This window comes from Anomaloglossus baeobatrachus, chromosome 7 (genome assembly GCF_048569485.1).
Source record: "Anomaloglossus baeobatrachus isolate aAnoBae1 chromosome 7, aAnoBae1.hap1, whole genome shotgun sequence".
Classification (NCBI taxonomy): Eukaryota; Metazoa; Chordata; class Amphibia; order Anura; family Aromobatidae; genus Anomaloglossus; species Anomaloglossus baeobatrachus.
In genome coordinates this window covers 48882200-48894730 of record NC_134359.1, presented here as the reverse complement: position 1 = coordinate 48894730, position 12531 = coordinate 48882200, and the positions used below count along the sequence as shown (strand labels likewise).

Here is a 12531-nt window from a genome sequence, read left to right as displayed (position 1 = left end):
TGTGACGAAGCGTGCTCCTGGGGTGCCCTCTAGTTATTACGTGGAGGACTCCGGCACGGACCGCAGTCCCAGACCGGCTAAGCGGGCTCGCTTAGAATCTTCCCCGACTTCATCACGCTGTTCGGGGTCTCAGCTTGAGGACTCTCTAGAGGATGAGGCGGAGGTCGCAGCCCAGGACTCTGACCCTGACGTTGCTCTCAATCTTGATACACCTGAAGGGGACGCCGTAGTAAATGACCTTATATCGTCCATCAACCAGGTGCTAGATCTTTCTCCCCCAGCTCTACCTATAGAGGAGTCGGCAGCACAGCAGGAGAAACACCAATTTAGGTTTCCCAGACGTACTCGGAGTGCTTTCTTCGATCACTCGAACTTCAGAGATGCTGTCCAGAAGCACAGGGCTTTCCCGGACAAGCGCTTTACTAAACGCCTTAATGACACACGTTACCCCTTCCCCCCCTGACGTAGTTAAGGGTTGGGCTCAATGTCCCAAGGTGGATCCTCCAGTCTCTAGACTGGCGGCTAGATCCGTAGTGGCAGTGGCTGACGGTTCAACGCTCAAGGATGCCACGGACAGGCAGATAGAGCTCCTAATGAAATCCATCTATGAAGCCATAGGCGCGTCCTTTGCCCCAGCCTTTGCAGCAGTGTGGGCACTCCAGGCTATCTCAGTTTGTCTGTCTGAGATTAATGCGGTCACCCGTACCTCTGCTCCGCAAATAGCGTCTTTGACGTCTCAGGCGTCGGTATTTTCATCCTACGCCATGAATGCTGTCCTGGACTCGGCTAGCCGTACAGCGGTAGCATCCGCCAATTCGGTGGCAGTCCGCAGGGCCATGTGGCTACGCGAATGGAAGGCAGACTCTGCTTCCAAGAAGTTCTTGACCGGTTTGCCCTTTTCTGGCGACCGATTGTTTGGCGAACAATTGGATGAAATTATTAAGCAATCCAAGGGAAAGGACTCGTCCTTACCCCAGCACAAACCAAAGAGACCTCAGCAACGAAAAATTCAAGCGAGGTTTCGGTCCTTTTGGCCCTCAGCCAGGTCCCAATCCTCATCGTCCAACAGGCCACAGAAGAGCCAGAGAAACTCTTCTGCATGCCGGTCTAAGTCACGTCCTCCAAAGACCGCCGAAGGCACCGTCTCCAAGGCGGCCTCCTCATGACTTTCGGCCTCCCCAAACCGCATCCTCGGTCGGTGGCAGGCTCTCCCGCTTTTGCGACGCCTGGTGGCCACATGTCCAAGACCGATGGGTGAGGGACATTCTGTCTCACGGTTACAGGATAGAGTTCAGCTCTCGTCCTCCGACTCGTTTTTTCAGAACATCTCCGCCTCCCGAGCGAACCGTTGCACTTTTTCAGGCGGTGGACACTCTGAAGACAGAAGGAGTTGTGATCCCCGTTCCCCTTCAGGAACGTGGTCGCGGCTTTTACTCGACCCTGTTCGTGGTACCAAAAAAGGACGGTTCATTCCGTCCCGTTTTGGACCTCAAATTGCTCAACAGACATGTGAGAACCAGGCGGTTTCGCATGGAATCCCTCCGCTCTGTCATCGCTTCGATGTCCCAAGGAGACTTCCTGGCATCAATCGACATCAGGGATGCCTATCTCCACGTGCCGATCGCTCCAGAGCATCAACGCTTCCTGCCTTTTGGCCTGGCGACAGCCCCACGGGTCTTCACCAAGGTCATGGCATCCGTGGTGGCGGTCCTACATTCTCAGGGCCACTCAGTGATCCCTTACTTAGACGATCTCCTAGTCAAGGCACCCTCCCGGGTGGCATGTCAACACAGTCTGACCGTGGCTCTGGAGACGCTCCAGAGGTTCGGGTGGATCATCAATTTCCCAAAGTCAAAATTGACTCCGACCCAATCACTGACTTACCTCGGGATGGAGTTTCATACTCTCTCAGCGATAGTCAAGCTACCGCTGGACAAACAGCGTTCGCTGCAAACAGGGGTGCAATCTCTCCTTCGGGCCCAGTCACACCCCTTGAGGCGCCTCATGCACTTCCTGGGGAAGATGGTGGCAGCAATGGAGGCAGTTCCCTTTGCGCAGTTTCATCTGCGTCCACTCCAATGGGACATTCTCAGCAAATGGGACAAGAGGTCGACATCCTTAGACAGGAACGTCTCTCTTTCTCTGGCAGCCAAGACCTCTCTTCAGTGGTGGCTTCTTCCCACTTCCCTGTCGAAGGGAAAATCTTTCCTGCCCCCATCCTGGGCTGTGGTCACGACGGACGCGAGTCTGTCAGGGTGGGGAGCGGTTTTTCTCCACCACAAGGCTCAGGGAACCTGGTCTCCGACAGAGTCCTCCCTTCAGATCAATGTTCTGGAGATAAGGGCAGTGTATCTAGCCCTAAAAGCGTTCCATCGGTGGCTGGAGGGCAGGCAGATCCGCATACAGTCGGACAACGCCACGGCGGTCGCGTACATCAACCACCAGGGCGGCACTCGCAGTCCTCAAGCCTTCCAAGAAGTTCGGCGGATTCTGCTGTGGGCGGAGGCCACAGCCTCCACCATCTCTGCGGTTCACATCCCAGGCGTAGAAAACTGGGAAGCAGACTTTCTCAGTCGCCAGGGCATGGACGCAGGGGAATGGTCTCTTCACCCGGACGTGTTTCAAGAGATCTGTTGCCGCTGGGGAACGTCGATCTAATGGCGTCTCGGCACAACAACAAAGTCCCGGCATTCATGGCACGGTCTCAGGATCACAGAGCTCTGGCGGCGGACGCCTTAGTTCAAGATTGGTCGCAGTTTCGACTGCCTTATGTATTCCCTCCTCTGGCAATGCTGCCCAGAGTGTTGCGCAAGATCAGGTCCGACTGCCGCCGCGCCATCCTCGTCGCTCCAGACTGGCCGAGGAGGTCGTGGTACCCGGACTTGTGGCACCTCACGGTGGGTCAACCGTGGGCGCTCCCAGACCGACCAGACTTGCTGTCTCAAGGGCCATTTTTCCATCTGAATTCTGCGGCCCTCAACCTGACTGTGTGGCCATTGAGTCCTGGCTCCTAGCGTCCTCAGGGTTATCTCAAGAGGTCATTGCCACTATGAGACAGGCCAGGAAACCAACGTCAGCCAAGATCTATCACAGGGCTTGGAGGATCTTCTTAGCCTGGTGCTCTGATAAGGGGTTTACCCCCTGGCCGTTTGCCTTACCCACGTTTCTTTCCTTCCTTCAATCCGGAATGGACAAGGGTTTGTCTCTCGGCTCTCTCAAGGGACAAGTCTCCGCGCTTTCTGTGTTTTTTCAAAAGTGTCTAGCCAGGCTTCCGCAGGTCCGCACGTTCCTGCAGGGAGCTTGCCACATAGTTCCACCTTACAAGCGTCCACTGGAACCCTGGGATCTCAACAGGGTTCTACGGGCTCTTCAGAAACCACCTTTCGAGCCGCTGAAGGATGTCTCTCTATCACGTCTTTCGCAGAAGGTGGCATTTCTAGTGGCAGTCACATCACTCCGAATAGTGTCAGAGCTTGCAGCGCTGTCATGCAAAGCCCCCTTCCTGGTATTTCACCAGGATAAGGTGGTTCTGCGTCCGGTCCCGGACTTTCTCCCCAAAGTGGTGTCCCCTTTTCATCTCAATCAGGATATTTCCTTACCTTCATTTTGCCCTCATCCAATTCACCAATGTGAAAAGGATTTGCATTTGTTAGATCTAGTGAGAGCACTCCGGATCTACGTGTCTCGCACGACGCCACTGCGCCGTTCTGATGCGCTCTTTGTCCTTGTCGCTGGCCAGCGTAAGGGGTCGCAGGCTTCCAAGTCAACCTGGGCTCGGTGGATCAAGGAACCGATTTTTGAAGCCTACCGTTCTTCTGGGCTTCCGATTCCTTCAGGGCTGAAAGCCCATTCTACCAGAGCCGTGGGTGCGTCCTGGGCATTGCGGCACCGGGCGACGGCTCAGCAGGTGTGTCAGGCAGCTACCTGGTCTAGTCTGCACACTTTCACGAAACACTATCAGGTGCATACCTATGCTTCGGCGGATGCCAGTCTAGGTAGGCTAGTCCTTCAGGCGGCGGTTGCCCACCTGTAAGAGGAGGGCCGTTGTTGGCTCTTTTTCTCAGGGTATTCTTTTACCCACCCAGGGACTGCTTTTGGACGTCCCAATTGTCTGGGTCTCCCAATGGAGCGACAAAGAAGAAGGGAATTTTGTTTACTTACCGTAAATTCCTTTTCTTCTAGCTCCTATTGGGAGACCCAGCACCCGCCCCTGTTCCCTTTGGGCTGTTGTTCTTTTGTGTACACATGTTGTTCATGTTGAATTGTTCTTTTGGTTCATGGTTTTCAGTTCTCCGAACATCCTTCGGATTGAATTTACCTTAGACCAATTTATAAGTATCCTCCTTCCTGCTTTTGCACCAAAACTGAGGAGCCCGTGATGCACGGGGGGGTGTATAGGCAGAGGGGAGGGGTTACACTTTTTAAAGTGTAATACTTTGTGTGGCCTCCGGAGGCAGAAGCTATACACCCAATTGTCTGGGTCTCCCAATAGGAGCTAGAAGAAAAGGAATTTACGGTAAGTAAACAAAATTCCCTTCTTTATCTCCCCGGAGTACCCTTTTATAGTTGCCACAGTTTGGAATAGTTGCTGAGTAAAATGTTGTATATATTTTTTTTTTTTTTTATGTATTTCTCCTCTCTGTTGCTAGGATATTGCTTGACACGTTCAGATGATAGCTTGCTATAATTCACCTAGGTGTTTCTAGAGATTTGTCTCTGGGGGCGTGTACTGCTTCCCCTGACTGAGGTTGACCAATCATAAGCGGGAGCCGTCATGCAGGGGAAATAAATAGCATGCTCCTAAGAAGCTTGAGCATGCTTTCTCCTTTTTGTGAGACATGTAACGACAAGCAGTCTTCTCTATTCACTGATCTTACATCAGAGCTGTATGAGATTGCAAAGTGCTGAGAGCAGAGAGCAGTACGATTAGTAACACTTATTCAGCTTTCATCTCATAGCAGTCAGTGTGGTGGTAAACAGCAGTACAGAAGAACTGAGAACACTGTGAGAGGAAAACTACTTGAAGTGTTTGTAATAAGACAAAGCTCAGCTCTGCTTTCCCCCCCCCCCCCCCACACACCCGCCCCACACACCTTACTGGAAATTTTTAAACTTGCTGATGCTGGAAATCTTCTGTTAATCCACTGCATATTTGATTCAGGAACCAGCCTGTAGTTCCGTGCACCGCACTTGTATGGAATTAGTGATTTTGGGAACTCTCTTGCACACTTTCCTTTTGCCCTCCCTACACTGGCTGCTGGGAGGTGAAAGCTGAAGAAGTGTTGGTAATTACACTAATCTCTGCTCTGATTCCAGCGTATTGTAATAACACACAGTATTGCACTGAGACCAGTGAGGAGAGCAGGCTGTCAGTCATTACATGTCTCTGCATTAGGCCTGTTTCATACGTCAGTGATTCTGGTACGTATGTGCTAGTTTTTATATGTACCAGAATCACTGACACGCACAGACCCATTAAAATTAATGGATCTGTGCACACATCAGTGATTTTTCACTGACAGTGTCTCCATGTGGCGTGTCCGTGATTTCCGCACGGAGACATGTCCAATTTTTTTCTGGCATCACTGATGTTCCACAGACCACACTATGGTGTGATCCATGAAACCTGAACCAGGAAAACTCGTACAGTTGAATCACGGTTTACGAGTAATCTGGTGTGCGAGTATTTCGCTATATGAGCAAAGCTTGCTGTAAATTTGTAACTCAGTTTACGAGCAAGCTTTGCTGTACGAGCAAATACTCCCCGCACACACTTCCGGTTCCGTACTTTCACCGCGCTCTGACACGCTTTTGCAGTCCACACAAAAACACACACATAATATGGTCACCTTACCTTCCGTTCCATCGCCGGCCTTATGGTTCTTGTAGAGTTCGCTGGTACAGGATATGTATCCGGTAACCATCGCGACTATGGAGAAACGTCCACTATCAGCCGCTACTCAAAGGCAAGCGCGCTGGCCACTTAGACTCAAGCGTCTCCTGCCTTTGACGTCAGCGCTCTGGCAGCGGAAACTCCGGCATCGGTCGCGATGGTTACCCGATACACATCCTGCACCGGCAAACTACAAGAACCAGGAGGCCAGCGATGGAGCTGAAGGGATGGTGAGCCTAATATGTGTGCGCATATGTTTGTGTGTGTTTGTGCATGTGTGGAATGGCACAATAGGGACCAGGATGGGACATTGAACAAGTTGTGGAACAAATTGTCTGGGCTTGCATTATTTCCTATGGGGAATTTTGCTATGATAGACGAGTAACTTGGTTTACAAGCACACTCCCAGAACGGATTGTTCTCGTAAACCAAGGTTCCACTGTACATTGAAAATAAAAAGCTTTTTAAACTCACCCATCTCAAGCAATGCTGTCTCCGCCCGCTACTTTCTGCTGCTTCCAAGCCAGCTCATTATTCTCACGCATTTGCATTTATGCGCTGCCTAGTCGACCCGGAAGTAGCTGCAGCGGTGAGACACAGTGGCCGGATACAACATCCGTGAGACTTGGACACCACAGACAGCAGGAGCGGGGATAGGTGAGTTTATCTCCATGTGCTATCATGGATCACTGATCACATATGATAGCATATGTAGAACCTACGTGTGCCGTGAATATTTTTGGTGCATCTCACGCCAGTGCCTTCCTGGAGTGAAGTTTGGTGGATTTTTATTTTGCTGCAGTTTAAGACAAGACTAATGTCAGACAATTTAAAGACATATGTACCGTATTTTTCGCTTTATAAGACGCACTTTTGTTCCCCCAAATTTTAGGGGGAAAGTAGGGGGTGCGTCTTATAATCCGAATATTCAGGAGGGGGGGTGTATATATATATACAGAGTCCAGTGGAGGTGCGGGCCGCTCTGGAGCGGTGCTGGGGGCTGGTGGGGGCAGGTAAAGCTGCGGGCGGCAGCATTAGATCTCCTGATCCCGCTCATATAATATGCACAGCCGCTATCCATCAGCAGTGTGGTGCTGAAACTGCATCGCGCTGATGGGCTGGGGCAGCGGGGCATATTATATCTGCCTGTGCTTACCTTTGATGGCACATTCCCCCCTGTGTTAGATATGGCCCCCATGCTGCTGCCCATAGTAAAATAATAAACTCTTTACTCACCTCCTCCAGCGTCTGCCCGGTCTCCCTCCTGCTGCTGTGATTAGGCACGCAGAGATATATCTCTGCTGTCCCGATCACATGACCTGCACTAGAACCAGGAAGTAGGAAGTGCAGGAGACAGGAGGAGCTCAACCCCGAGGAGGGAGACACAAGACAAGACACTGCTGCAGAAGGTAAGGAAAGAGTTTATTTTACTAAAAGCAGCAACATGGGGGCGATATCTAACAGAGGGTGATGTGTGCCTGCCACAGTGGGCCTGTGTGCCTGCCACACTGGGCCTGTGTGCCTGCCACATTGGGGGTGCGTCTTATAATCAGGTGCGTCTTATAAAGCGAAAAATACGGTAAGTTTTTTTTTTTTTTAGAAAGGCACAAAAAGGTGTAAAGAGGGGGAAAATATAAATTTATGTTTTTAGCAAAATTCATCAGCTTACAGCTGCAACAAATGCAAAATGACCTCCCCCCAAAAAAACAACAACAAAAAAACAGAACAAAACATGCAATTGATAAATTGGGGTCTATAACTGGTTCCTATCTCCGTATGCCGGTCTGTGTCCTCTACTTCATTGACGTTATATGTAAAGTCCTCACACATCCATATATATTGTGCCATATTCTTATTTATCCACCAAAAATTTGCATCATTTTCAGAAAATGAAAAATGACACTAAAACATCCCTCACTATAAATGTGTAAATCGTTGCTCCTTTTTCTCCATCGATTGCAGCGCATTTGATCTCCGCACCAGAACTGCAGGAGATCGAGGAGCGGGAGGAATTGAGCGTGTCTCTCAAGGAAGAAGTCGATTCCATCTCTAAGGAAAATGTCAATGGTTCTGCCAAAGAAGAAATGAGTTTATCTTCTACTGAAGAACCTTCAGACGCCAAGACTGCGGATATGGATAAGATCGTGGCTTGTGACGCACACGATACTTCTCTGCTTTCTACTGTAGAAGAGATTTCCAAGATTACACAGGACGACATCAGTACATATGGAACGTAAGCATCAGATCAGAATCTACATTTATTTTTTTTTTTGCTATTCATTGGGTCAAATCAAGCAAAATGGTGGCCTACCAGCTGTCATTTTACTGAATTATGGAAGGCTCGGAAGGAAGTAAAAAAAAAACAAAAAAAAAAATCCCAAAAAACTACATGCCCGGTCATCATCTATTGTGGAGCAGCGCCAATCCAATTCGTCCCTGGTCCAGTTTGGTCCTTAATGGCGTCTTTGTTCCCTCTGGTGTCCAATAAGTGGGGCACCTCTGGTACTTCTAAAGGGTACTTTACACGCTGCGATATCGGTAACGATATATCGTCGGGGTCATGTCATTAGTGATGTACATCCGGCGCCGTTACCGACATCGCAGCGTGTGACACTGATGAGCGATGATCAACGAGCACAAAAATGTGAAAAAACGTTGCTCGTTGACACGTCACTCATTTCCTTAATGTCCTTGCTGCTGCCGGTACGATGTTGTTCGTCGTTCCTGCAGCACAACACATTGCTGTGTGTGACACCACAGGAACGAGGAACATCTCCTTACCTGCGTCCACCGGCAATGAGGAAGGAAGGAGGTGGGCGGGATGTTACGTCCCGCTCATCTCCGCCCCTCCGCTTCTATTGGGCGGCTGCCGTGTGACGTCGCAGTGACGCCGCACGAACCGCCCCCTTAGAAAGGAGGTGGATCGCCGGCCAGAGCGACTTCGCAGGGAAGGTAAGTGCGTGTGACGGGGACTAACGAGGTTGTGTGCCACAGGCAGCGATTTGCCCGTGTTGCACAACCGACGGGGGTGGGTACGCTCACTATCGAGATCGCAGCGTGTAAAGTACCCTTTAGGCCCCACATTGTACATTGTAGAGCTGCTCTGTAAGTATAAGTTTTTTTCTTTTACCTATGTTTAGTATGTGGTTTTGAGAGACTATAGAGTATAATACTGCACATTTTGTGCGCATCAAACTCCGAGTCAAAATTTGTAGCAGACTTTGAGCATGTCAGTCAAATTTCAAATTGTGAACCATTCCCTCATGCCTATGCCCTGGCCACATGACCCAACGTCACCTCTTTCCCATCTAGCCCTGGAGCAGGAAATAGATGGGAGGAGCGGAGCAGGACACCACCGATCATCTGGTCATCTGGCCAGGGCATGCGCAGAACGGTGGAGGCAGAGGGGAAAGCACGGGCACGAGATTATGGGCGGGAGCTTGCTGATGAAAATCACAGCACCGCCCATAATATCGTGCCTGCGCAACGTCACCAGCGGTCCCACTGTGCACAGTCCCTCTACATTGGCACGGCGCATGCGCGAGACATCGGACGCACTGGGCGGCGTCCTGAGGTATGTAAATGAGCGTTGTTGGACGGCCTAAAGCGGCAGGAGGGACAGTAACGAACACCAGACAGCCTGCCCCCGTGTACCATTAACAAGATTTTCAAACTGAAAGGTACCACTTTATAAACTATTTATTTTGATCTAAAAGGGGGCACAATAACTATAGGAACCTTGCTAGAATGCAGCCCAGGAGCTGCAGAAGGGGAAACTTTTAGGTTTAAGGCAAAATTTCTGCTGACAGGTTCCCCTTTAAACTGCAATGTTTCATAATTTTATTGTTTTGCTTTTTTCCTAGAATTTTTTATTTTTTTTGTACAGCAATTGATATTTCCATGTCTTGCAGGTCAAGTCTTTTTATAAAAGATGAAGCTGCAACTGAAAATACAACACTGGAATATGATAAGATTGGTAAGTGTAACGGGACCGCCAGGATATGCTCATATATACTACATTTTGCTGTAAAGTTGAGGTGCTCAGATGCTAAGGAGAAAAAGAAGGTGAGGGATCCGGGACTTGGTAAAAATATACTTCTTTATTGGAACTCCATAAAGTGGTGGTATAAAACCAAAGTGCTCATGGGCTGGTCAGAGTCCTCGCCTTATGTGTTTCGGCCATGCATCCTGGTTCTATAAGAAAAAAACCTTTTCCCTTTCTGTTAAAAAAAAATGTACACCAATAACCAAAAAGAGTCATAAATCCACCATAGTAAAGAATTAAATTTGTTTATTTAACAGAAACAATAGTAATACAGCTTATACAGTAAAAGACATAGTGCTAATGAGGAATACAACTGAGGAGAGCTAAAGTTCCAGATCAAACTAACACAGGATGAAGATAAAGTGCACATGCATAATAACAGCAAGAGCACTCAGTTCCACAGATGGGAACACATGCCCATAATAAACTGACACCTCTGAAGAAGCCTTTGCGAAACGCGCGTTGGGGTCCTGGAAACACAGCTCCTCACAGATTCCAGGGTACTATTGTGACGCCCCTGGACTATCAGATCGTCACAGGGTATTGCACAACCTACCCTGCCGTGCAGTACCCACCTCCCTCTTGGTTATGGGTCCCTAACCAAATGGTGTTGTCTACAACAGCAAATCAAATCCTAGATATACCCTGCACCACACCCACCAGACACACCAGTGGATGGCTTGAGTGGAATAGAGTCGCCCACCTGGGGGGTCAGGGAGGGGAGGTGGAGTGTAGTCGTAGTATTTGAAGAGTGAGTTAGCGAGTGGTGGTGAGAGAGTAGCCCTCGAGCTGTGAGGAGCTCTGAGGAGGTCGGGAGCGGTGACTCCCATAAGGAAACTGTCTAGGTTGCAGACGGTGGTCTGGACCTAGAGTTGTCGGACCCCCCCGGCTTCAGGGGATCGTGGCAAGGGGCTTGGCTCTGTCGAGCAGGACAGCCGGCGGCCTTGCACCATCACCGGTCCGGGATCGAGACACGATTGGGTATGTGGACCCTAGGTCGGGGAGAAACTGCATGCAACCCGATAATTTACCCGTGAAGAACGGAGCGTTCAAGATTTGTTTTCAACCGCTCCAAAATCGGGGCACTAGCGCAACGAGGGGGATAGGACTTTCCATCCAAAACGTTTCAGAAAATCCCAAGCGTGAGCCCTGAGAGCAAGCTCCCACACTTAGTCACAGTGGGGAGCGGGACCCGGCAAGTTCCACACTACCAGAACCACCAGAGAAGTAAACTTAGTGCCAGGAGGCAGGTGACGGATCACCAGGCAGCACCATTGGGGACGGGACCTGAACTAGCTCCCCTCAGCGGCAGCGGTATCCAGAGATTTGGTTTACCCGATTGTCAGTGTCTGCTTAATGGACTGAGTGAGTACAAGAGGGACCCCTGCATCCCACAGCCTTATCCCCACACCGAGTCCTGGGGCATTCCCCCCCCTACCCGTGGAGGGTCACAACATCTGGCTGCCCCCTGTTATCACCCCGGGTACTCCCCAAAAGCAGCGGCGGTATCTACCCCAGTTACCACACACCATGGGTGGCGTCATGAACTCTAATATTCCTTGTAAATACCCCCTTCATTTGAGTGGCCGCACCACACCTGGGTCCGGAGACCCTCGAGCCACTGAGAACCCGGATCCGAGCAGCTCGGCTGCTGCCACGGGGGCGGCACACTATGGGTGAGTGCTTCATACTTTGAAGCTGAGTATCTCTGCTGCTATTATGCATGTGCACTTTATTATGGGCGTGTGTTCCCATCTGTGGAACTGAGTGCTCTTGCTATTATTATGCATGTGCACTTTATCTTCACCCTGTGTTAGTTTGATCTGTACCTTTGTGCTCTCCTCAGTTGTATTCCTCATTAGCACTATGTCTTTTACTGTATAAGCTGTATTACTATTGTGTATGTTAAATAAACAAATTTAATTCTTTATTGTGGTGGATTTATGACTATTTTTCGTTGCAGGTTCAGATTGTATCTTGAGTCACTACCAATTACTTTCTGCAATATAGTCCCTTTGTAGCAAGCAGGGTTTTCTGATCCACATTGTTGGTCACAATTACATTTCCTCTTGCCTATTGTTCAGATGTTGTTGACCTGTTTACAAATTTGTTTTACCTCCCAGAAAGAATCAGATGTGATCCCATGCTGTAATGTCTGTACACTTTATTACTTCCTCCCCTGCCCAGGAGATGTGGTATGATCAGACCATGTCGCTGTACAGTCAGACACGGCCATAACACAGTACATAGCAGGGACACATATATAAGATTATCTTGGTACAGGATTGTCCAATTGTGGAACTTGTTTTACCTCCCAGAAAGAATTAGCTGCGATCCTGTGCTGTGATATCTATATATTCTTTTTTGCTGCCTCCTCGGCCTGGGAGATGTGGTATGATCTGACCATGCCCCTGTACAGTCAGACACGGCCATTACACAGTACATAGCAGGGACATTTTATAATATTATCTTGGTACAGGGTTATCCAATTGTGTAACTTGTTTTACCTCCCAGAAAGAATCAGCTATGATCCCGTGCTGCAATATCTGTATACCTTTTTTTTTTTTTTTTTTTTTTTTGGCGTCCTCCCCGG

The 12531-nt window shown here is 49.5% G+C and overlaps 1 protein-coding gene across 3 annotated transcripts in view; it reads left to right on the top strand.

Moving 5' to 3' along the window:
- COBLL1 (cordon-bleu WH2 repeat protein like 1) overlaps nt 1-12531 on the top strand; it is a 204525-nt gene that overhangs the window by 172050 nt on the left and 19944 nt on the right. For all 3 annotated transcript variants that reach the window (XM_075317272.1, XM_075317271.1, XM_075317270.1), the window contains exons 11-12: nt 7856-8126; nt 9805-9869. In XM_075317272.1, coding sequence (XP_075173387.1) covers nt 7856-8126; nt 9805-9869 — 336 coding nt within the window. The remainder of the gene's footprint in view (nt 1-7855; nt 8127-9804; nt 9870-12531) is intronic.